Genomic DNA, 25,548 nt, shown 5'->3' with positions numbered 1-25,548 from the left:
ACTTTTCTTGCACATTTTTCCTGTTTAGGTTCAACATCAGCACCAGCTTCCATCTCGCTCATGACTGAAGCGCGCGCACCTCAGCTCGTCAAAATACAACGCACTTAATACGCTTTCTAAACCAAAGAACGCCATTCACAACACCATGTCTCGCCAATCAAAACAGATTCACAAAAAACCCAGCCAGCGGTCTAAACAACGATTCATTAAACACACCAGCAGCGCGCAACCAAACAGCAAAAGCCTTCCCGGCCCATTTCAAATTCATCCGTAAACACAAGAGAAAACATAACCCAATGTCCTACCGGTTCACCAGCAGCAAACGTGTCCAACGACGTCGGTCTTGTTTTGAAAGTACAGCTGTGCAATAATGTTTTTTTCTTCTTCTTTAAAACAAGCGTGAGGGCCTCTTGAATCCAAAGTTGACTCATCAATGGCGTTCATGTTGACTGAATTCTAGCGGCACAATAAAAACACTCCAAAACCAAGGAGAGCAGGAAACACGTATGATATGACACGCCGATCCGTGCATCTTCATCTTGTTTTATTTCTACAGTTTGAACGTTCAACGGAAATATGTGCTCCCGCACACACATTCTTCCACACTAACACACACACACACAACAGGTGTGAACCCCACTTAATTAATGACACTCCCATTGGTTACATGATTTCACCTTGTATGGCTACTTCACAATTTATGGGTGATTCTGTAACTGTGGGCACATTTGGTGTTCCAAAAAATAAAATAAAAAATTCTGCTTTTTTCTCTAGGCTATTTGTTATAATTTTAATAATTATAATAATGTTACTCATTGTCATGGATCACAAGATGTTACAGGCTATAATTATATATTTTCTGTAAAAAGTGTCTTTAAAACTGAAAATCGTGATTCCTTTTTGTCGAATTATGCCAGGCAACCTGTAACCCAGGGGCCCCCAATCTCGGCCCTGGAGGGCCACTGTCCTGCAGAGTTTAGCTCCAACCCCAATCAAACACCCCTGAAACAGCTAATCAATGCTAATCATTGCCTTTATATGTATTGATTAGCTGTTTCAGGTGTGTTTGATTGGGGTTGGAGCTAAACTGTGCAGGACAGTGGCCCTCCAGGGCCGAGATTGGGGACCCCTGCTGTAACCATATTTTTCCAACTTTAATGCTGCGCCGGAAACATTAATCGAGAATTTAATGAATCGAACAATTAATTGAGTAATCATTAATAAATGGGTTAGTTCACCATTAGTCCTACATTAACTCATGATTATCTGTGCATTAGTTAAGCATGAATTAATGCATATTAGTGCACCCGTATTGTAAAGTGTTACCAAAAAAACTTTTCTTATAAAAACCTGTCCATAAATCTTGCGTCAACTCGGTTACCATACCATACTTTGCCTTTAATTGGTGGAATTATCTCCCACAACTAAACAGGAAATGATGTCACTTCCCCTCACTAATAAGATCTGATTCTGAAGCACTGAAGTGTGTGTGTGTGTGTGTGTGTGTGTGTGTACCAAGTGGAGTTTTTTGCTAAAATGTTCAATCCTGTTACTGTCAAACTCTGTTACCAATGTTATTTCTTCACATTTGTTGACTATAAACAAATTACTTTTTCGTAAAAAAAAAAAAATGAAAAGAAAAAAGGAAGTAACTTGTTTTTTTTGTTTTTTTGCACGCACTGATTTATTAATTACATTTTTAAAAAAAGATGCTGTTAAGAATTTCTTTTCGGGAACAGTTTTTTCCCGCAACTTTTCAAAATACAAAATGTATCTCCAATTATAGTATCACTCAAATGTGAAGAACAACCAAAGACACGCTGACCCGTTCATCCTTAAAGCATTTATTTGGCTCAATTCAGCCACACACGACACAAAATACAGATATGCAGCTTTGTGTTGGTAGAATCAAAGCCAACAAGCATAACAGTGTTGATTATATGGTACTTCCGTTATGCTAGATAATAGCGGTCTATAAAACAGTATTTAGGAATATGTATATACAGTAATATACAGTCAAATTACACTGTTACAAAGAAAAAAAGCTTCCAATTCTGTAGTTAATGTACAATACTTTAAACGTTTGACCAAAAGTGAAAATACAGAAACCAACTCAAGACATTTTGATTTTAAACAAAACCCAATTAAAATGTAAGATTTTTATTATGTCTAAGATTGAGTTAGATGCCACTCAGAACACACATTAAGGCACAGTTGAGAATATACGGACATGTCCTGCTTGGTGAAAAAGAAAAACAGCACTTGAGAAACGTTATTTGAAAACAAAAAAACGAGTCGTCTAGTTTGTTCATGCCCAAACTAATGGGATAATCTGGCTGAGCTGATAAGGCTGTGTGGGCTGGATTCGGGCACAACAGGTGGTTCCTAATGGAGCAGAATTACTGAAGCACAGCCTCCAGTACAACCAGAGCTGTCTGATGATTATGCAACGCTCCCCTTTGTGATTTAATGAGATGCTTTTCTGATTTACAGCATGAAATCAATGCACTGTGATGGACTTCTCCTGCTGCAAATGATCATGATCCTTCACAAGACCACAAAACAGCATTTCTGATCTACAGCCAGCATCATTTCCTGTGTGTCATAACTGCGCATGCTCACACAAACAAAAAACATTTGGGTGCCATTTTACTTGCAGACATATTTTACATTTTACTGAGATAAATCATCTCAGTGTGAAAATAGAACGGCTGCATGAACAAGCAAGTTAGTCTGTAATACAAGCAATGCAAAGTGCATACATTTGTGTTTTCAAGGAATGGTTCAGAAGTATTGCAACTTTACAAACACAAGTGCTTTGAGTACATAATAAATGTTGTCCAGATGTAACAATTCTACAGCTACCAATCCCACGTATCCCAAGCTCCCCAGACAGCAACAGTGTCTGACACAACCGGATGTGGGCCGGATCTGGGCCGACAATATGTTGCTGTCTGGGTCGATCCATACCTCTTATTGTCTAACTCCTGATTTCCGACATTCCTACTTTCTTTAAAACATTCACATTCACTTCCTGGTGCTTTTCTTTGCTCAATTCATTTTCCAACAGAATCAGCCATCTCCACAATCACATGTGGTGTTTTTCCACAAACAACCAGGATTCACTTTACTGTATTACTTTTACATGCAAAAAATTATGAAAATGTCATAACACTTCATTTTCCTTCAACATTTAACAAATACTGTACGGCCAACAGAGAACACTAATGAGAACCTAATTCACACTGAATGTTAAGGCTCTGTGTTACAGCATGAGAAAACCCAGACATAGTGTCGCCCAGATCCGGCCCAGATCTGGTATATGTAGAAGCAACATGTACCAGATGTGGACCGGATCTGGGCCGACACTGCTGCTGTCTGGTATGGCTCTGTGGAACTGGAGATAAAACACAAAATTGAACAAAACAAAATAGAAAGGTTTAAAAAGGAAGCTTAACAAAAATTAATGTGATCAACAACCAATTTGGAAACTATGGCCGCCCGCACTGGTGCCTCCTCCTTCCCTCGGGACATTTTGACCCGAAACTCGTATTTGAATGTGTTTTTAAAAAAAAAAATGTTTTATTGAGTGTTCATTGGAGTGGTCCAAGACCCTAGGACTTTTGTCGTATACTTAAACCACAAATACATAAAAAAATTACTGGATTTGAGGATTTTTGTGGTTACAATTTCAAAAGGTAACACATCCTTCAACCGCGGGTCATTTTGACCCCCTTAGGAATGAATGTAATGCTTCAATAATTCAACATGCTCAAAAATCAAGTTAAAAATGCTAAAACTTCCCACAAAGTTGGGAGCATAAAACTGTCCAAAATGTTTGGTCTGCTGAAGCATTAAGAGTTCCTTTCACTGGAACTAAGTGGCGAAGCCTAACCCAAAAAACATTTCTATAATGTCTACATGTGTATGTGTAACTGACTTTAGGACCCAGCGGAACAGCTAGGGTCATCTAGTGGCAAGAGTCATGAAATATCATGTTAGATTATTATTTTTTACAAGAGGTCAGCAAATACAGTGTACTTGCATATGTAAGATATTTTGAGCTGAATTAAAAGGGTTATGCATGAAATTGTGATTATTTTGAAATAAAGTTGAAAGAATGTGAAGAATGTGCTTAAATTATTATTTATTGATAACATCTTGTATTTTAAAGGTAAATAAAATAAAAAATAACAAAAAATGCATAAAAAAATAATTAAAATGAAAGCTTTCTGGACAAAGAAAAAATGTAATTTAATTTTAGAGCTTCGGGTCATTTTGACCCGCGAGGGAAGGATTTGTTACAAAGTGCGAGGGAGTGATGAGGGATGACTGTTAGAAATTGAATGGTGAATTCTCAAATGCACAGAAGATTTTTTTTCTTTTCCAGATTCAGTTTGCTCATGCGGACAATATCTAAAACAAACAAAACCAGCGGCAAATAAATCATGCTGTTCAGACTCCTCACAGACAGTCAAGGAAACACTCATCATTTAGTCTGCATCCAAAAGACCTGCGACCAACAGATAAACAAACCTTTTATATATAACCTTTATCATGATTATGTGTCCAGTTATGTATGTTGAGAGCTATAATAAACAAAAACAACAAAGTTTAACTGATTATAACATTTGTTTACCTGAAAAGTCCCTAAAATTAAAGCTGAAAGTGCACAGTTATTGTATCAATTCAGTTGTGAATTGTCAGCATATACCCCCACGAAACAACACCTGACCGTACAACAGTTAGTCATTCATCTACTCGCTGTTAGTATTGGTTTCACACCAAACCGTGTACCAGCCATGGTTATTATACAATAAAATAATTAGGTATTAGGGACCAAATATGAAGTATCCAAAACAAGGTTTCTGTTTTGGGGTTAAGCACAGATCAAGACGACAAACGCTGACACTGTCAGACAGGATGCAATATATGACCTATTTTACATGTATTAATGTGTATATATCATGTTTACATGTGAACATGGAAAATTGATTATTTGAATCTTATTTGCAGAGATTGTTCATTATTGGGATATGGATGTTTTTACTCAGCAACACCCTCTGTTGGGGATCCAAAAGATCACCAGTTGAAGAGTGAGTTCTGTCCTAACGTCATGAAGTAGATCTGACTGCATCCACCCGACTGGACAGAAGCAAAAAACACCTGCAGACAAACACAGGCTTAGAAAAACGCTTCAGAACTTTTAGTCATTCATATGCTTATAATGCCCTCTACCTCTTAAAAAAGGTTTATTTTTTGTAGCAGAATTATTTGAAGAGATATTTAAATGTGATATTATTGAAGCACATTGAAAGATTGTCTTACTTTATCGTTTCTCTCACACAGGAACTTGAGCTTCTGAGCCTTTTTGTGCATGAAGACTCCCTCTAGACTGGCAGTCTTGGCAGATCTGAGTTCAATGGCTTTCTCTCCCCAGCCCATCACTTGATTTGACTGAAGGTAGGCTGCCATAAAACAAAGAAACAGATGCACTTCAACATCAAGTCAACAAGTCACAAATAAAGAACTTGAGAAACATACACAAAAAACATTCAAAAACTGGAGATGATGTGGAACAGGGTTCTCTATCATTAAAGGGGGGGTGAAATACTGTTTCATGCATACTGGTCTTTTTATACTGTTAAAGACTTGGAATCCCATACTAAACATGGACAAAGTTTCAAAAGTTAAGGTGGACGTTTGATGGGAGTATTTCTTTGTCAAAAATACTACTTCCGGTTAGTCATAAGTTTCGGCAAGTTTTTTGAGATCATGCGTCCCCTTTGACGTTAATGGGGGCGGAATTTCCTTGTATGGGCCTTACGGACAATTCTACCGGAAGCGCGTGAGAGAGAGAGAGAGGGAGAGAGCGAAAGTAACAGCCTACGCCCATCAAAGCGCTGGCTCGTACACAGTAAAAAACGTTGGGTTATTTTTTTAACCCAACCGTTGGGTTACACATATTGGGTCAATATGTTGGGTTATTTTGCAAAACGTTGGGTTATTTTAACATCGTTGGGTTATTTTTAGTAATAACCCGGCCGTTGGGTTAAATACGGTTTCCCCAGTGACGGTTCAAATTTTAACGGCAAACTGTCCAGCTACTGCCAACAGAAGATGCTGCTGCAGCCTGATTATGAAATGAAAGGTAGGACATGTCATTTTTTTATGAATACAACTCTTATAACATTATGTATTGTGTACTGAAACGTTGAATATAGTCGAAAACTGAATTTTATTTTAAAAAATCCTGTTAATGCTCTCTGGAAAAATGAGATAGATTGGAAATAAACCATAGCTATCCCAGTTAGCTCGCTAGCAGTAATAAAGTAAAAACATTATTCTAGTGTACCTAATTAGAAACTTAATACGGCGATAAAGAAAGTAAGTAACTTATGCCTGGTCTGAAATCACTATCTAAAGCCGCGCGGAGCATTATCAGCTCGGCCCGTGCAGCGCGAGCTCAGACCCGGTCACACGACACCACAGCAGCGCTGTGAGATCAAGGGGGAAGCGTTTGAATTCGCCGAATATCCACCAGTATAACTTACTACTCTAAATATCTGTTGTGAGATGAATGAGTGCAGATATTCACAACAGCATTGACGCAGAAAACTGAAATATTGTGCTAACAATTGTAACGTTAGTTCACGACAGTTAGAATGTTTAACAACCCACAAATTACCTAGTTTTACCGTAGTAAGTTAACACAAACTGCAACTATGATAATTTGGCAGAAATGTGGTAGGCCTATATTCATAATGAATGTTGTCATATGAATATATAATATGCATGTTACTATTAAACGTATTACAGGAGTAGCTAAATCATACAACTAAAGTACGTTTTCGAATGAAGCTATGACAGTTTTTGCCTATATTTTAAATATGTTGTACTAAATGTGTTATATACCTGTGTTTTAGACCAATGGATTCATTTGTGAAGCAAAGACTAGAACAGTTGAACCTCTGCCATTTAATTAAAGGTGAGTACGATATTGAAACAAGTTGTACACAATTATTTTTTAAAGACTAGTATACTTTTCTGGTTATTTTCCCCTGCTTCATTCTAATGCAGAGGAAGGATTGGATCTCAGTGGTTCTCGACTCTAGTCCTGGAGTATCCCCAATAGTACACAAGTTCGATGTCTTCCTTATCTGACGCACATTTCCGGGTTTGGAGTCTCTACTAACAAGCTGGTAAGTTGAATAACATTAGATAGGCCAATGTGCAGTGCAGGGGCTACTACAGAACCAGGTTATTTGGGAAACAACCAGCTTATTATTATTTTTTTCAGCTGTCTTCTCTCATTTTCATACAGTATGTTTTAATTTCAATAAGTTGTTTTGGTTGTGTCTAAGTGCATATGAAATCAGGTCCACACATTTGGTAGGTCAAAACTGTTTTTTTCTCTTTTTCTGTAAACTTGTCTTTCAAAGATGATCATGGAGAAATTGCCTTTAAAACCCTTCCTGCCATCCTGCCATCATCGCCATACCTCACAAATGGACAACATGGTGTGTCCAACATATGCTGAAATGAAGAGAAGCTTAATTACATTCACCCATCAGCCTGTAAGTAAAAGCAACACTATCAAATTAGCTTTGATAAAGTGCACTGCTCATATGCATCCATTTATTATTTCCTTTAGTGATTTTGCTTGTTAATAGATTATCCAATAGTTTACCCAAAAAATATCCCATAATGTACTCACCCTCAAGTCATCCTAGGTGTATATGACATTCTTCTTTCAGACGAACACAATCCGTTATTAATAAATGTCCTGACTAATCCAAGCATTATAATGGTCAAAATTTGAAGCCCAAAAAAGTGCATCCATCCATTATGAAAGTAATCCATAAGGCTCCATGAGGTTAATAAGGGCCTTCTGAGGTGAATTGATGGGTTTTTGTAGAAAAAATATCCATATTTAAAACTTTATAGACTAAAATAACAAATTTTCGACAGACAGCCTTCCTTATTCAACTTACAAAGAAAGTGTAACGCCTCTCGCAATTCAAAACGCTTACGCTACGTTCAACTTAATCGTCTCGGTATTTACGCTTTTTTACGCTACGTCCGACGTTATTCTCACAGCAGTTACGCTTTTTTCAGAAGTTGAATACTTAAGGCGGTCCACTGGAAGCTAGATATTTTACTTTATAACGTGGTAAATATGGATATTTTTCTTACACAATCCCATCAATTCACTTCAATGGGTTCTTATTAATCTCCGGAGCCGTGTGAAGCACTTTTATAATGGATGGATGCATTTTTGGGCTTCAAATTATGGGCTTCCATTATAAAGCTTTGAAGAGCCAGGATATTTATTAATATAACTCAGATTGTATTTGTCTGAAAGAAGAATGTCATACACACCTAGGTTGGCTTGAGGGGGAGTAAATCACGGAGTCATTTTCATTTTTGGGTAAACTATCTCATGAATTACCCTCGTGTTGTTGTAAGACTTTCGTTGTTCTTTAAAACACAAATGTTGAAGAAATCTGCGAGGTTTCTGTCCCTCCATTGACTACCTACGCAACTACCACTTTAAGACCCAGGACAGACAGCTTTAAAGTAATCCATGGGATTCAAGTGGTCTAACCTCAGTTTTATGAAGCGACACGAGTGCTTTTTGCAACAACAACACAAAAAAAAAACACAACAACATTTGCTCTCTTTTCAACACAACACGCATGCGTCAAGGGGCTCTCGTGAACATGTGTTGAGATTAATGTTTTGTAAATAAAGTGGTAAATTATGGTTAAGGGATAGAATATACGCTTGTCACTTCATAAAACTGAGGTTGAATTACTGGAGTCACGTGGATTACTTTAATGTCTTTACTGCCTTTCTAGGCCTTTCTGTGTTCAGAAGATGAACCGAAGTCTTACGGGTTTGAAACAGCATGAGGATTAGTATGTTGATTGGTGAAAAATGAACAGCAGATGTAATGACTAATTAGTGACAATTTGTTTAATTCAGTACAACACTGCTTCATTGTAACTTTTACGTAATTTAACACTGCTGATGTTGTCACAGTGCAAGCAAACTGAACTTTTTTTTATTCTTTTAAGGTTGGAACTAACATGGTGCATTAGCTGAACAGTGAGACAAGCCAGGATCCACATGACGATGCTTGGGGACAAAGAGACCTCGCTGATTTTTTTCATTTTCATTGTGGAGGAAGTTGAACAGAAGACCTTATTTCAAGCACTGGCTGTATGTTTCAGATTTTTTATTTATTTATGACATGAACTATCCAAAGACCTCTGCCCCATTTGGGAGATTTTGTAGCATGCAAACTTGAATATATATTTTGCTGCCTCATTAAAAACTTTGATTATCATAATTTGTATTTGTTTTGCTACTTAAGATATGTTAACAACACATAAAGGCATACAGTGTACAATGTAGATTTTTTAATAAAGTTGTTTATTTCTGGAAGAATTTAATATTATGAATTTGTGTATTCTGTCCATATTTGTATAGGTTTTTAATTTAATATTTGTTGTGTTCATTTTTAATTTTTGTTTTGTATATACACCTTTTATGTATGTTTATAATTTATGTACATTTTTGTGTATTATGTGTGCTGTGTATTTTGAATTTAATATTTACACATTTATGTATATTTACAATAAATATTTACTCCCCAATATTTAGTTTGACATTTAAAATATATATTTTAAAGCACATGTATTGTTTTATACAAATAAAAAATCTGTATTTGAAAACAATGGGTATTTTATTTATCAAAATAATGGCTTGAATAAAAATAAAAATTTAACTCAACTGTTGGGTTACTTTTAACCCAACTGTTTTGTAACCCAATGCATTGGGTTAAAATAACCCAACGTTGGGAAGGTGCTATACCAACCCACAGTTGGGTTACGTGTTGGGTTATTTTTAACCCAACGTTTTTAAGTGAGTAGGCTGCGCTGCACAGGTGATGTGCACAATTAACAATGACATCAAAAAGTGCGTTTTTGGTTGCCAGACCAAGACAGTCCTGCACAGATTCCCCAAAAACCCCGCAGTAAGGCAACAGTGGATGGAATTTGCTTTTCCAGATCAGCAACTGAGTTGCGCGAATGTTTATATCTGTTCGCTGCATTTCGGTGCCGACTGTTTCATAAACAAGGCCCAGCTCGACGCCGGATTTTCCGATCGCCTAATGCTGAAGGATGGAGCAGTCCCAACGATAAAGGTCCCAACGTTAGAACCGCGGGCGGTGAGTTAGACTGCTTCAAATGTCTGTGTTTTTGCCTATGCTCATCAAGTAGCCCAAACATGATCACGTATAGTTACTATATATATTACTATATATAGAAATTGATCAATGGAGCATGCGATGTGCAGTGCGTGTACATTTGTTTAGCTGGCCACTATATGTGTAACTTTATGTTTGTGTATTGTAAAAGCACTCCAAACAACAATACACAAAGAGTGGGGAAATATGTTGAACTAAATAAGCGCGCTTCTTCATTCAAATGCGCTACTATTCCGTGTCTTTCTATGTAAACACTAACTTAGCCTGCCGTGCAAAACCAGTCCGCTTAATAACGTTACAATTGTCTACACAAACCACGCGTAAACACACACACACACGTGCACAACTGCACTTCCCACATGACCACCTTCAAAGACAAAAATACGACGATATAATTCGAGTATAAATATGTAAATAACACAAGTCGCTAAGCATATTATATAGTTAGTGTATAACTTGTACCACATAGAGACGTCCTGCTCTAGTCGTTTTTGCTGCTGCTCCTGTTCAACTTCAGCCTCTGGGTCTGATTCCGGATCATAGATGTATGGCTGTATCTGATTAAAAGCCATATTTTTATTTTGAATAAAGTTTTTCCCGCTGTTAGGGATGACACAGCTTTACGACGCACTCAACACGGCGGCGCACACGTCATTATTTAGCTCCGCTCACACGATACGCCCCCACCCGCTCGGCTTTTTTCGGAAAGACTCGGAACAGCGCATCTTTCTTATATAATTATTAAAAAAATAAAGACTTTTCGGAGATATGCAGGATGCAATGCTACTCTATAGGTACTCAAGATTGACATGACACTGACTGAAACTGAGTGTTTCACCCCCCCTTTAACAAGTTAACACTGCATCAATATCTTCAACTATATGAAGTCGATGTAGGTAAAACAAATCCTTGAATCATCATTAAAGTGCCCCTATTGTGCTATTTTAAATGTAGTTTTGGTGTCTCCAACAGGTTTACATGCATCAAAGGTCAAAAAACGGTTTTATTTTCCCATAATATACATTGCATATCACCCCAATGTTCAATGATTCGTCAGATGAATCAGTCTCTCTAAATCCCTTCTTTCTGTGAACTACTCTGCTCTGATTGGTCAGATGACCCAGTCTGCTGTGATTGGTCTAAGCCCTTATTACCATAACTGAACTTCAGCTCCGGAGGTTTCCTAAAGCTCAGTGATCGTACACACTGTAAAGACAGAAATGAGTCCGATAATAAAACATTAGAAGAACTAGTTATTCAACCCGAACCTCCATTATGAGGACGTCTTGATCAGGACGTTTCTCAGTGATGCGCTACTCAGTTTGAGGTTCATTATGAGATGTTAAAACTGTAATTCCTCACCATCAGCATTAACAAGTGTGTGTCCATCAACACATCCATGTGTATATTTCTAATGCATTGCGATGCATGTGCAGGAACTGTATCAATAACAGCACATACGTTAGCCCAGCACTAACGTCAATGACTGATGTAACACTAAAGTGTGTAAAACAAATCTGTCTCCATCCTTTATCTTTACTCATAGTTGTAAGAGCGACAGACAGTCTGCATTAATAGACTCACAGTGGCCCACAGCTGATAAGCAGAAGTATTTCAGTAAGACAGTAATGACGTGAGTTAGCCGGAAACTTACACAATATAAAACACAAAACTACGTGTTTTTAACATCCGGTAGAAAATATATACATCAATAATTATTCATATTTACAGGTTGTTATTCTAAGGAGCAGCTGGTCCAAATGTACTGACTGGCCCATTTTTAACTCTTTCCCCGCCCGCGTTTAAAAAAAAAACTTGCCAGCCACTGCCAGGGTTTTTGAAATTTTTTCACAAAAATGTAATAGCCCATAGAAATTTGTTTAATGAATATCTGAGCATGCAATATATCAAAATAAAGAGCTGACCCTCTTCTTTTAAACAAAAAAACGTTTTATTCTAGCTTTATGCATTCCTTTTTTATCAACACTTGAATATGGGCAGGTTTCATAAAAAAAGCTACATTTTGAACAAAAAGCTGAGAAAATCACATATTTGTGAAAGACTGTTTCCAGATCAGATTCAGAGCAATGATCAAACACAGATGGAGGAGATCGAGTCCATCAACACGCCTAATGCTTGCATCATGAAACTTGTCCTGGGTCCACATTTCATTCAGTAACATCAGGCAATTTTCATTCATATGCTGTTTATTGACGATGATCACATTATTTTTAATATGCATATGATTACATGCGATCGCTCGGTTCACTGCGTCTTCCTCACGTGTGTTTTGATCAGAAGATTCAGTACTCATTCAGAAGATGCGCAATAGAGCCCCCTAGCGTCCGACAGTGAAAAACCGGAAACCCGGAGAATTCCGTTATTGGCCAGGAAGCGTTTTCTCACAAATAACGGAAATTTCCGTGTTTGCCGGTGAGAGAGAGTTTTGTAAATCCCATTTAGACCTCAGAGAGATTTGAGAAGCAATCGTCAGGTTATCCTGCTGTTGTATAACTTTCACATTGTGCATTTTCGACTTCAGAACTTTGCAGATCGTTTACATTCACAAAGAGCTTTATTACACACTGCATGCAAGGGAATATATTTGAAAAACCATAACGGGGCACTTTCAGCAAAATCACAAGAATGCAGTTGTTCTGAATATGAGTGATATTCTATAGATAACATTGAGTAAATGACAGATGAGCAGCAGCAGCTCACCAACTTCACATGCATCCAAAACACAGGATATCCTGAAGACCAGCTAGTCTTGTCCATCAACACTAATCTAGTCCAACTGGTGTTAGCACTGATTCGTTCAAATATTTCTTTAAATTAATCAGCACTGAGCCAACAGCAGCAGAGGGAAATATTACCCAGAATAGTCTCCTCCATCTATTAGTAAGACTGATAGTCTCTAGCACTCCAAGAGAAGAGCAGAGTCTGGAACACCTTTAGAGTTAAACCTCTTTTAACGAACACTACCAGAGCTCAACATTAAAGGAAAGTAAGGGAATGTGAGATTCGGTCGCTTGTTTATTGGACTGAACACAGAGATCTCCGTAAAGAACTTTACATCACATCCTCCAAGCACGTTTAAAGGCCTGTTCACACCAAGAACAATAACTTTATTGTCGTCTACATCAACAGATGATAGTGTTATGTTTATTCTAAGCGTGTGGTTTAGCTATGTTTGCAGAACATAAATGTAAATATTTAGTTCTGAAATATGATTCCAACAATATGTTCTCGTTGTGGTGACAGATTCTGCCGTTTTCAGATCACTTTGTTCGGAAACAGGGACTTGTTACAATTTAGCTCTGGGTTTGGTTCGCTTTTACAAGGCAACATTTCAAAGTGGACCGAAATGTGTTTATGCTAGTCACATGTGAGTAAAACTGTCCTCTTATTGGTCAGAGATTCTTCTGCGTCATCCGTCAAGATAGATTGACAAGTTCACTGACAAATTTAGCTAATAAACTTGAGAAGTGGCAGTAATACAACGTTTCAGTCATCATTCATGATATTACAAGCTATAACAGGGAAACACTGATGCTCCGACTCCGTGGTTCTCAAACCTGTCCTGGAGTACTCATTTTGAGCCCTGCTGTCCCTATATCTCACTCATTTGAGCTCTTACAGCCCCTACCAATGAGCTGATGAGCTGAATCAGGTGGGATAAATGAGGGGGACGTACAAAATGTGCAGGGCTGGCGGTACTACAGGACAGGTTTGAGAACCACTGCTCTAATGCCGAGTTCAGACCGCACGGTTTTCAAAGTCCTCGGATCACTGCTCTTTTCACACTGCATGTTTGTAGAAGAGGAAGAATCGCAGACAACTCTCTCCGGTGTGCAAACTACGTTTCACAATCAAACATGCGAGAAGTGACGAGGAAACAACGCGAGATCACGCGTGCATCAGACTGGAGTTCTCGCACGACTGCAGAAAGCTTGCGATCCAAATTGTCTGTGCGCTGATTTGCAGCAAAAAGGAGAAAAAAAATATATATATTATGGAGGAGGAAATGGTTGAGGAGACGCAGGAATCAAGGATTGTGTTCTGCAGAGAGTTGGAGGTAAATAAACCATTTTGCAGTGTGCTGCTGTTGGTCAAGCAAATGTTTATGCTTTATTTCTATTTGATATAATTGTTAATATATCTATTTAAATACTGACATTCTGTCCTCCGAGAACCTCTCGCTGCCCTGTATCTCACTCTCTCCTTGGCTGTCGGACATCGCCGATGTAATTTTCAGTCAGAACTCATTTCACACAGCAGGATTGTGAATGGCCGACAGCTCCAGATATTCAGCATGCCAAATATCTCACGGGCGTCGGCGACTCGTCAGCGATTCTCTCAGATCGCGTCTTTGATCATTCACACTGCGTGACTCACTTGTGTACGAGCACCGATTTGCCTTTGATTTCAGGCATTTGTCGGCGATTCTGCAAAACCTGTCGGCGGATCAAAATCGGTGCTAAAATCGAGCAGTGTGAACTCTGCATAACTGATTATAGTTCATTAAAGATGAAGAGGCACTCTTCTGCGATAGGTGCCCACTCACAGAATCAGACACTGTTGCTTTCTATATAACACATTTCGTGTTCCCAGCTCAGGCGATCTCGGAGCGATTGTTTTGGTGTGGATCCGAGCGTGTCTATATGCCTAAACGAACCGAACAAAGCAAGAAGATCCAAGGCTCCGCAACAAACACTCCTCAAAGAAATATATTAAAAACTTTATAATTCTTTGTGTGAACAGGCCTTGACACTGTGACTATCTCCACACACACACAAATCTGCTCATAGATAGGAAGTGGGTTGAAAGATGACTCATCCATCCAAATGTCTTGTTTTGCTTTTTCATGCTTAGAATCTCATTCACATCAGTCACGTCTCATGACAAGAACTTCCTTGGTTTGGTACGACTGCACCTCAAGAGTAATAATATAGCTCACGACCAGACCGCATTTTTGCATCAAAAACAAGAGAAACAAAAAAACAAAAGCTGCATCGTCTATAGCAGCGGTTTTCAAACCTGTCCTGGAGGCACCCCAGCCCAGCACATTTTGTATGTCTCTCTCATCAGACACACCAATTTAGGCCCCGTCCACACGGAGAAGCGTTTAGCTGTATACGTATACATTTTGTACCATATCAGCGTTTCGTCCACACGGATCCGGTGTTTTGGAAGCATGAATCCGGTATTTTCTGAAACCTGGTCCCAGAGTGGATAAATCTGAAAATGACAATCTTCCGTTTTCGTGTGTACAGCCAATCCGAATATTTTGAGAAACGGTAATGAAAAAAAAAAAAAAATCTTATTTTTTTTAATTATTATTTATTTTATTTTATTTTTTAATTACTATTATTATCTTTACGACTGTTTTAACTATGCTTGTTTTTAATTTTTTATTCATCCATATGGTATTCTTTTTTTTCTCATGCATTTGTTACCACTGTTTTAATTCATTTCTATGTAAAGCACTTTGAATTGCCATTGGGTATGAAATGTGCTATACAAATAAACTTGCCTTGCCTTGCCTAATGTCATCACACTATGCCCAGCGCGATGAAAGAGTTAAGGGATACAACTACGGGCACTGGGCATGCAGACATCAATATTGCGTCATTTAATGACCGTATCTGCATTATTGTTAGGGTAGGTTTACTGTTGGGATAGGTGTAGGTGTTAATAAAACACAGCGCAACACACTGACCCGGCATGTATATTAGTGATCGACCGATATTGATTTTTTTATAACCGATACCGATTATTAGCATGTTTATGTGCCGATAACCGATATTTACTCATTGTGTTATTTCTGTTTTTTACAATTACAGCAACAGCACTGAACTGAGCTTTTTAAACACTGTATTTTTTTGCAGTTTCACTCACTCACATACAGAACAACAGGCATTTACATCAATAAATAGTCAGAATTTGCTTTTTTAAATATAGTGCAAAGTCTTTTTAACATTAATGCTGTTTTACCTTTTTATAAAAATAACCATATTAACAACAGGCAAAATACATTTATTAAGTCTAATGTTTTCAAATGAAGAGCAAAAATGAGAGTCGAGCCTATTAACTCCCCATAACTATGAGCATAAAAATAAGCATTTATTTTAAACAACCGTTTTAAAAGATTTATGCCTTTAATAGATTAAAGAGTGAATATTCTCTGGAATATGCAAACATCGTAAAAGCTGATGTATTTGCGGGTTTGTTTATTTTTCTTAAAGAGTCAATCTCATCTAGTACGGTATCAAAATGAATGTTTGTGCCAGTCTCTGAATTACACTGATGACAGAGCGCTGTTTTCATCTCTGCGTTTAACTTACACGTCTCGCGGAGATAGGCATAATATTTAATTTTCACGGAGCTGTAATTAATTTGATGTTTATTATAAAACATCAAATTGTTATATAATGTTAAATGTTATATAGCAGACGTTAATATAATTTAAGGAGTTTTAAACGAGTCGGTCTTGTTTACATGCGGTGACTAGCCGGAGCTAGAGCAACAACTCGGTGAGAGAACGGCTGAATGCGACTAATAAAAATAATAAGGTTGGTGCTTTTATTTCCAACATGCTCTCGTTCATGGATGTTTTATTTCATTCATGTGAAGTTACTTCTTTATTGTGACATGACGGATTACCTGACTGACTCCGTCAGTGAGTTCGTCTCTACTTAGCACCAAGTTTAAACTACATAACTATATATATGATCTCATAACATCTTATTTGAGGTTATCTCAATTGTGCATTACTGTTATGTTAAACAAAGTTTATTAGTTAAGGGATGCAGGTTATTTTACCTTTGATCACCGCTGTTGACTCATATCTCCCGTCAGACGCAGTCCTTTAATGGCGCGCTTGTATGTAGTTCTCAAAACGTCCACAAGATGGCGCCATTTATTGGAAAATCCGATATTACAAAACAGATACCCGATTATGGGAAAATGCTTAAATATCGGGAAAATATCGGGAATCCGATATATCGGTCACTAATGTATACTACATCGTTTTGAGTCGGTTTCAGTGATCTCGTGTGGACGCAGATATTTCTTGAAACGAGGGAAATAAAAAAAATCGGATTGGGAAAGCTCCGGCTTCGTGTAGACGGGGCCTCAGTTCTTGCAATCTCTACTAACGAGCTGATGAGTTAAATCAGGTGTGAACACTAAGGCCCCATTTACACCGCATAGTTCAAGTGACCCAATTCCGATTTTTTCCTATGATGTGGCACAGATCGGATGACGACATGTGAACGTGTAAGCAGGAAAAAAAAAACGCAAGAATTCCGATATCCTCAGATCGGATTCAGGCCTCACTCATATGTGGTAATAAATCCGTAATATGAATCGTATGCGTGCATTTGCGTCTGCCATGTAACCGGTCAAATCGATTATTCCCCAGTAATTGTGAGTCGTACGTTGTTGTAAAAAGGGACGGAGGCGAATGACGTCAACTCAGGTGGACACGAACTGCGATCAAAGGGCAATGTTGCCAAGTCCGCGGTTGTCCTGCAGAACTGGGCTACTTCAACTCAGTTTTGAGTTGCAATTTGGCTGGTTTTGTTGTGAAAACCTGGCAACCCTGTCTCCACCTTGCAGGAGAAATGTTGCATATTATGCAAAACATTGTATAATCATTTTGTTTGTGTCCATTGCATATCACGCCGTTTTACTTCCTTTCACCGGTTGAGAACATCTTGGGCTGTTTCGCCAGTGTACAGTGTGAATGCAAATATCGGATACAGGTCGCTTTTAAAAGATGGTGTAAGCGGGTCGTCAAAAAAATAAATCGGATATAGTCACCAAATCGGAATTGTGCATCAAGACCTGCAGTGTAAATGCAGCTTAAGTGTGCAGGGCTGGGGTGCCTCCAGGACAGGTTTGAAAACCACTGATCTACAGATCATAAATCATTGCATGCCTGTACTGTTAATGACTGTTGAACAGTCTTACTAATAGATGCTGCAGCTGTGCTTTTCGAGTGCTGAAACTCACCGACAGAGGCGGGCATCTCCCCCCACTGCAGCACCGTCTCCTTGGTGATGCGGCCATAGGTGTCAATATAGACGCCCTCATCCTCGTAACACAGCAACAGCTCCATCCCACTGCTGCTGGGGAGGATGATGATGGCATGCGGACGAATCAGGCCTTGGATCTGAAACACACACACACATTCGGTTATAAAGAGGATTAACAGTAGCTGCCTAAATAAATACAGATTAACCACCATCCAGTGCGAGCAAACAATAGTCACAAATTCATCCCTCTACTGTACTGGGCATGCCATGGAGTCAAATTATCCATAGCTCCTCAAGTGCATTTACTGGTCACGGCACATAGGGGTCACCTGCTCATAACATAAAAGTACTATAGCCAGTTATGCTAAGGCAATGTATATTAAAACAAAAGGACTACCTATTTTCATTTAACAGTTGCAAACACAGGCTGTATGTTCTCTTCAATAATGTGTTAATTTACAGAAGCATATTATCACATGTCACAAAGTATCACAACAGGTATTTTCTCTGCTGGGTCTTCAATATGATGATTTTATTTCTCAGCTTTTTGTTCAAAAAGCATTAAGCTACATTTTTGTTGTTTTTTAAAAGCAGAGGGTCTGTTTCTTTTGAGATATACAGGTATTCAATATTCAGATATTCATCAAATATATAACAATATTCTGGGGGCCATGAAAGTTTTGTGAAAAAAGAAAAGAAAAAAAAGACAGTGGTGACTGGCAACTATTTAACAAAGAAATCTCTGGCGGGGAATGAGTTAATGTTATGTATATTTGAGCCATTTAACACTGACTTAATTATATTATGCATAAATGTCAATATGTTTTATTTTAAACAGAGGAGCAGATAATCTTTAAAAAAAAAAATCAAATTATGAAAATTAGAGGGACGAACACTTTTCCAAAATACATTGTCATAAATAACTTATAGCTACATTAGGCTGTAATACTGAGAGGCACCCCAAATAATAAGAGAGTTAATTAAATGAATGTAACTTGTCTATTTAAATATATGTTTATGATAGTGATCCTGATGGGTGCCAAGTCCAGTGGTCCCTGAGGTCCTTTCACTGTCCTCACTTCTGATAATGGCTGCCGCATGTACATTTCCCATCTGGCACAAAGGCTGCAGCATCCACTGCCCCAAGTCCAAGGGTCCTAGAGGTCCTAAGTCTGGTGGTCCCATAGTTAGGGTTAGGGTCCTGTAGGTCCTTCCACTGTCCTCTGTGCTTCCTATGATTGCTCCCACCATCCTGTGTCTGTGGGCCATGCACACTTCTCAGTCTGACACAGGTAGTGTCCGCTGCAGCTTCCCCTAAGGCAGTGTCTTCTGCTGCTTTATGTCCGGTGCTCCTGGAGCCGATATCATCCAACTGCGGCCACAAATGGGTGTTATTGTGCTGGTGAGGGTTACCGTTTTCGCAGACTGGAGCGCCGCCTCCTCCTTCTTCACCTCTTTTGCTGAACTGCTAGCTGTCAACATCCGGATTAATATGTTCAACGTTCGCTAGTTCGTTTTTCTCAAACAGAAGCTTCGAAATAAGACCTAGCATCTTGCAACATGACATCATGACTTTGCGTAAACATACACACCACTTGATCACACATACAAGTCAAGTGGCGTGTTATCTGTACGCGTTTTGAGCTATCCGCGTGTATGTCTATGCTGTGTGATTCCGCGTGAATCTCTACGCCGAAACAAACCATTATGTGTGTGTGTCCCCACAATGTAAATGGATTTTTTTTTAAACGTACTAAATTATGTTTTTTTGAAAATGAAAAAATGCAGGATGTGTCTTATGATGGGTAGGTTAAGGGATCAGGGTTGGGTGTAGGCAATCATTACTGTGATTGACATGGCCAATGAAATGTTTAGAATCGGTTACAGGGCATTTCAACTGAACTGGTTTGGGGAAGAAAAAAAAAATCATGCATTTGGAAGGGGAAATTACATCATACCCAGTGTGCCTTGAGAAACTCATCGCGATTGGTCGATTAGACGCTAGCAGGAATGCCCAATAGACGCTCGTTTCATGACAGGAACGCCCAAGCCGCAGCTAGACCCTTCTCCCTGGAGGTCCAAAACCTGGTAATACCTAGTCCAGCTTTATGTCCGGTGGTCCTGGAGGTCCAAAACCTGGTAATACCTAGTCCAGCTTTTTGTCCGGTGGTCCTGGAGGTCCAAAATCTGGTAATACCTAGTCCAGCTTTATGTCCGGTGGTCCTGGAGGTCCAAAATCTGGTAATACCTAGTCCAGATTTATGTCCGGTGGTCCTGGAGATCCAAAATCTGGTAATACCTAGTCCAGTTTTATGTCCGGTGGTTCTGGAGGTCCAAAATCTGGTAATACCTAGTCCAGCTTTATGTCCGGTGGTCCTGGAGATCCAAAATCTGGTAATACCTAGTCCAGTTTTATGTCCGGTGGTCCTGGAGGTCCAAAATCTGGTAATACCTAGTCCAGCTTTATGTCCGGTGGTCCTGGAAGTCCAAAATCTGGTAATACCTAGTCCAGATTTATGTCCAGTGGTCCTGGAGATCCAAAATCTGGTAATACCTAGTCCAGTTTTATGGCCGGTGGTTCTGGAGGTCCAAAATCTGGTAATAATAATACTAATAATAATAATAATGCGTTCAATTTATATAGCGCTTTTCAAGGCACTCAAAGCGCTTTACATAGAAGGGGGGAATCTCCTCAACCACCACCAATGTGCAGCACCCACCTGGATGGTGCGACGGCAGCCATTTTGCGCCAGAACGCTCACCACACACCAGCTGATTGGTGGAGAGGAGACCTAGTGATGAAGCCAATCAGGTTATGGTGATAATACCTAGTCCAGCTTTATGTCCGGTGGTCCTGGAGGTCCAAAATCTGGTAATACCTAGTCCAGATTTATGTCCGGTGGTCCTGGAGATCCAAAATCTGGTAATACCTAGTCCAGTTTTATGTCCGGTGGTTCTGGAGGTCCAAAATCTGGTAATACCTAGTCCAGCTTTATGTCCGGTGGTCCTGGAGATCCAAAATCTGGTAATACCTAGTCCAGTTTTATGTCCGGTGGTTCTGGAGGTCCAAAATCTGGTAATACCTAGTCCAGCTTTATGTCCGGTGGTCCTGGAGATCCAAAATCTGGTAATACCTAGTCCAGTTTTATGTCCGGTGGTCCTGGAGGTCCAAAATCTGGTAATACCTAGTCCAGCTTTATGTCCGGTGGTCCTGGAAGTCCAAAATCTGGTAATACCTAGTCCAGATTTATGTCCAGTGGTCCTGGAGATCCAAAATCTGGTAATACCTAGTCCAGTTTTATGGCCGGTGGTTCTGGAGGTCCAAAATCTGGTAATAATAATACTAATAATAATAATAATGCGTTCAATTTATATAGCGCTTTTCAAGGCACTCAAAGCGCTTTACATAGAAGGGGGGAATCTCCTCAACCACCACCAATGTGCAGCACCCACCTGGATGGTGCGACGGCAGCCATTTTGCGCCAGAACGCTCACCACACACCAGCTGATTGGTGGAGAGGAGACCTAGTGATGAAGCCAATCAGGTTATGGTGATAATACCTAGTCCAGATTTATGTCCGGTGGTCCTGGAGGTCCAAAATCTGGTAATACCTAGTCCAGATTTATGTCCGGTGGTCCTGGAGGTCCAAAATCTGGTAATACCTAGTCCAGATTTATGTCCGGTGGTCCTGGAGGTCCAAAATCTGGTAATACCTAGTCCAGCTTTATGTCTGGTGGCTCTGGAGGTCCCAAATCTGGTAATACCTAGTCCAGTAGTCCTGGAAGTCCCAAGTCCAGTGGTTCGGTAGTTTCTTCCACTGTCCTCAGTGCTTTCAATGATGGTTGCCACAATCCGATGTGTGTGCCATGCACTCTTCCCCATCTAGCACAGAGGTGGTGGTGTCCACCACAGCACCCTCCAAAGTCAGGTGATCCCTCGTCCAGTAGTCCTCCAAGTCCGGTGGTCCTGGATGTCCCAAGTCCAGTGGTCCCAACTTTCTTTTGCACTTTCAATTATGGCTGCTTCTATTCAGTGTGTGTGGGCCATGCACACTTCCCTATCTGGCACAAAGACTGTGTCCACTGCAGGCTTAAGTCCCGTTGTCCTGAAGGTCCCAAATCTGGCGATCTCAATTTCAGAGTCCCATGTCTGGTGGTCCTGGAGGTCTTCATCCGCACTGGGGTCTTCACCTCCACCCTGGTGCTCTTCAGCCCTGACGGTTTCACCTTGGTCATCAGCTCCTTCATGGCTCCTTAAGTGGGGTGCTCTGTCTCGTTGTGCTCTTGTTTTATGTAGTCTTTTAATTTGTAGTGTAGTTTAGTTCCTGCTGTACATCCCCAGTATGTACATTTCGCAGTTGGCATATAAATCCTTTTGTGAATGCATGTGTGGGGTGATGTAGCACTGCTTTACTTGAATGAATCAATCATACTAAATGGATTTGAGTGTGTTTAAAGTTGTGTTATATATAACGTTACTCTGTGTCTGTGTGTTCACTCGGTGGATAGGAGACACTTGTTGCACATTGCAGTAAGCCAGATCAATATTAGAATATATTAATAAAAGCTGGATGATTTGTGTTGCTAAATGGCATTTCATTTTTAAATATATTGTATGGCGAAGAAAATTATGATGTTAAGTTTGAACAGTGTTTGCATAACTATCCTCAACAAGCTGCATGATTTGAGGTATCATTTTTGTCAGATGGAATAATTGGTGTTAAGTGTTTGTTAAAAAGTAAGAGCAATAGAAATAACTGCAATGCTTCATTATAAGGGTGGGCAACCAAAATCTTATAGCACAATATGAGTGATTTCATTTCACGATAGACTATATCACTATATTTTTGCTTTAAATAAGGTTCTTTTGATACCATTGGAATTTCATATTGTCACTAATTTCAATCACACACCCACACCCACACCCACACGTACATGCACACACACACACACCAATCCTAGCCTATGTAAAAACTCTCAAGCTCAATGAAGACAAGTTAACTGTCAGTGATAAAATAAGAACAAATAAAATACTAATTACAAGAAATCGAACAGACACAAATGAAATAGACCTACCTGAAAAACTTTAAACACTAGAAATAAGAAATACTAGGCAGCATAAATGATATAAAGTAATCTTCACTGTGTAAACTAAAGACATTTATTCTTATTAAAGTGAGACAAAAGTCACAGATGACAGCAGGTATATTAGGCCGCTGTCATTAAGACCGAATGCACGGATCCAATAAACACATGCGTTTTTTATTCTCAACTGATTACATTTACTTAAAGGGGTGATGAATTAAGAAATCAACTTTCCCTTGAGCTTTTGATAAATATAAAGTCATGGTAATATAAGATTATCCTGTAAATTTCAGAGCTGAAAACTTCCTTGTTAGTCAAAGAAAAGCTTTTATAGACACCAGGCCCAGAAAACGATCATCCTGACGTCAAACAGCGCCTCTACAGAATATAAGCTCGTGTAATTCAGTAGCTCCGCCCACCGACTCATCGGATCACGCTAGCCAGCAGCAATAAACATGCCGAAGAATATACCAAGATATTGTGGAAGGACAGTCGCTGCATAAGCTTCCTTTGGATCATAATATTAGGAATTTGTGATACTTCATTTATTAAAAATTAACTTTAAATTAAAAAATGTAAGTTTCAACAAAAAGATGAGAAAAATCACGTTTTGATCCGGAGATTCTGTACTCTTTCAGAAGATACGCACGAGTTACAACACGAAAATGTAGAAAATTCAGTCGATGTTGGGGAAAGAGTCACCATAATTATGATGAAATCTTTATCACACACCACTAATTAAGTAAATGCAATAACCATGTAATTCTGGGGCTAGTTGCATAAACTTAGCCACTATGTTAAGACTGTGTCTTAAGCTCTAATTTGTCAAACTAGCAATTAGTCAAAATGTAATCAGACTTACTTTTCTAATTCAAATTGAACCGATCTACCATTTTATGTAACTGATTTTAAAAAGTAAAAGTAATGACCAGTCTTAAAGAAAAAAATTAGATGACTTACTTTTAAGACTAGTCTATGTGGTTTATGCAACGGCCCCTGTTCATTCAATATCAAGAATGAGGTTATACTAATTTTAATATTAAAAGTTATGCATTTCCTTTGGCTTAGCTAAAAAAAACCTCTTTCAACCACTTTTTATAAGCATTAGAATAGATAGTCTCAATCATTTTTACTTGCATGTCTATTTCATATACACAATCACACACCTCCCACTGTACTTGCCTGACTCAGAAATAAATTCACACACACTGTACTGCCATCCCTCTGTAGAGCCACCACAATCCTCAGCATCAATACGGGCATCCAGAGCCGCAGAGCGATCTTTATCCTCTGCCGCGGGATTCTTATAAGCGCCATCCGCGCAAACACGCCGCCTCAAACAGAGAGTGTGTTCCCAAGTGGGAGAAGCAGAATTACACCACGCAAAGAGGAGCTTGAGTCTGGAAGGACTTTGCTAATGACTATGTGCAAGTGAAAGACTCAACTACGTGAAAGATTGAAAAATGTGTGTGAGAATGTGAAAAAGTGGCAGAATGAACCAGAGAATGGGAGGGAATGAATGAGAAAATGTTCGTATGGAAGGCTACATGATCTAGTGCCGCCCAGCCTCCTCCAGTTCTGTTTCTTGCCGCTAGTTCAACTCTAAATTTATCTGCTGCCTGTTATTAGAGAAAAAAAAAAAACTGTCAAATAACAGGTCGTTTCAATGGGCTTATGGTTTGGGAACATAGCTAAGGCTGCAGAGTTATTTTTGGACAAGAGATCAGTTTGGAGAAACTAGCGCGCACACACACACACACACACACACACACACACACACACACACACACACACACACACGGTGAACTAGTCCGTAACTATGTGGGACACCTCGCTGGAGTGTGGGCCGATGCTAGGAGGGGGCGGCTGAACACTACAGTCATCGCTCTTCCTCACTGTAAAGGATACGCTGCTGTGTGGGTGTGTGAGGACGGCAGGAATAGAGTGAAATGCAGCTCTATATCATCACATTTTTCTCACATTATGGTCTACATGCTGTGTGCGGTGGTGTACTGAAATGAGGAGGTTTGGTTTTTTATGTTTAAATTAAAGGTACATCTTCAAATGTGACCAGTGTTTATATGTTTATATATAACAATTTAAAAACAATTTATTTTATTTGTGAACTGATGTTCAACTGTTCTT

General features: G+C 39.1%; 1 protein-coding gene and 1 long non-coding RNA gene across 6 annotated transcripts in view; one reads left to right on the top strand and one right to left on the bottom strand.

The window, feature by feature from the left end:
* Positions 1-1,828: 1,828 nt before the first annotated feature.
* Positions 1,829-25,548, bottom strand: part of si:zfos-2326c3.2 (mitogen-activated protein kinase kinase kinase kinase 4) — a 91,265-nt gene continuing 67,545 nt past the window's right edge. For all 3 annotated transcript variants that reach the window (XM_067456901.1, XM_067456903.1, XM_067456904.1), the window contains exons 30-32: positions 18,296-18,455; positions 5,329-5,468; positions 1,829-5,166 (exon numbers count right to left, since the gene is read on the bottom strand). In XM_067456901.1, the coding sequence (XP_067313002.1) occupies positions 5,083-5,166; positions 5,329-5,468; positions 18,296-18,455 (384 nt within the window). In that variant the 3' untranslated portion in view covers positions 1,829-5,082. The remainder of the gene's footprint in view (positions 5,167-5,328; positions 5,469-18,295; positions 18,456-25,548) is intronic.
* On the top strand, positions 5,925-9,531 carry LOC137092190 (uncharacterized). Of its 3 annotated transcripts, XR_010908174.1 has the most exons (5): positions 5,925-6,151; positions 6,927-6,988; positions 7,081-7,202; positions 7,443-7,577; positions 9,081-9,531. It is a non-coding gene; the product is annotated as an uncharacterized lncRNA (long non-coding RNA). The 3 variants fall into 3 exon arrangements; XR_010908175.1 differs by lacking the exon at positions 5,925-6,151 and having other exon boundaries at positions 6,497-6,988; positions 9,081-9,530; XR_010908176.1 differs by lacking the exons at positions 5,925-6,151; positions 7,081-7,202 and having other exon boundaries at positions 6,509-6,988; positions 9,081-9,530.

This window comes from Pseudorasbora parva, chromosome 11, assembly GCF_024679245.1.
Source record: "Pseudorasbora parva isolate DD20220531a chromosome 11, ASM2467924v1, whole genome shotgun sequence".
Classification (NCBI taxonomy): domain Eukaryota; kingdom Metazoa; phylum Chordata; class Actinopteri; order Cypriniformes; family Gobionidae; genus Pseudorasbora; species Pseudorasbora parva.
This window is presented reverse-complemented; position numbering and strand designations above follow the sequence as displayed.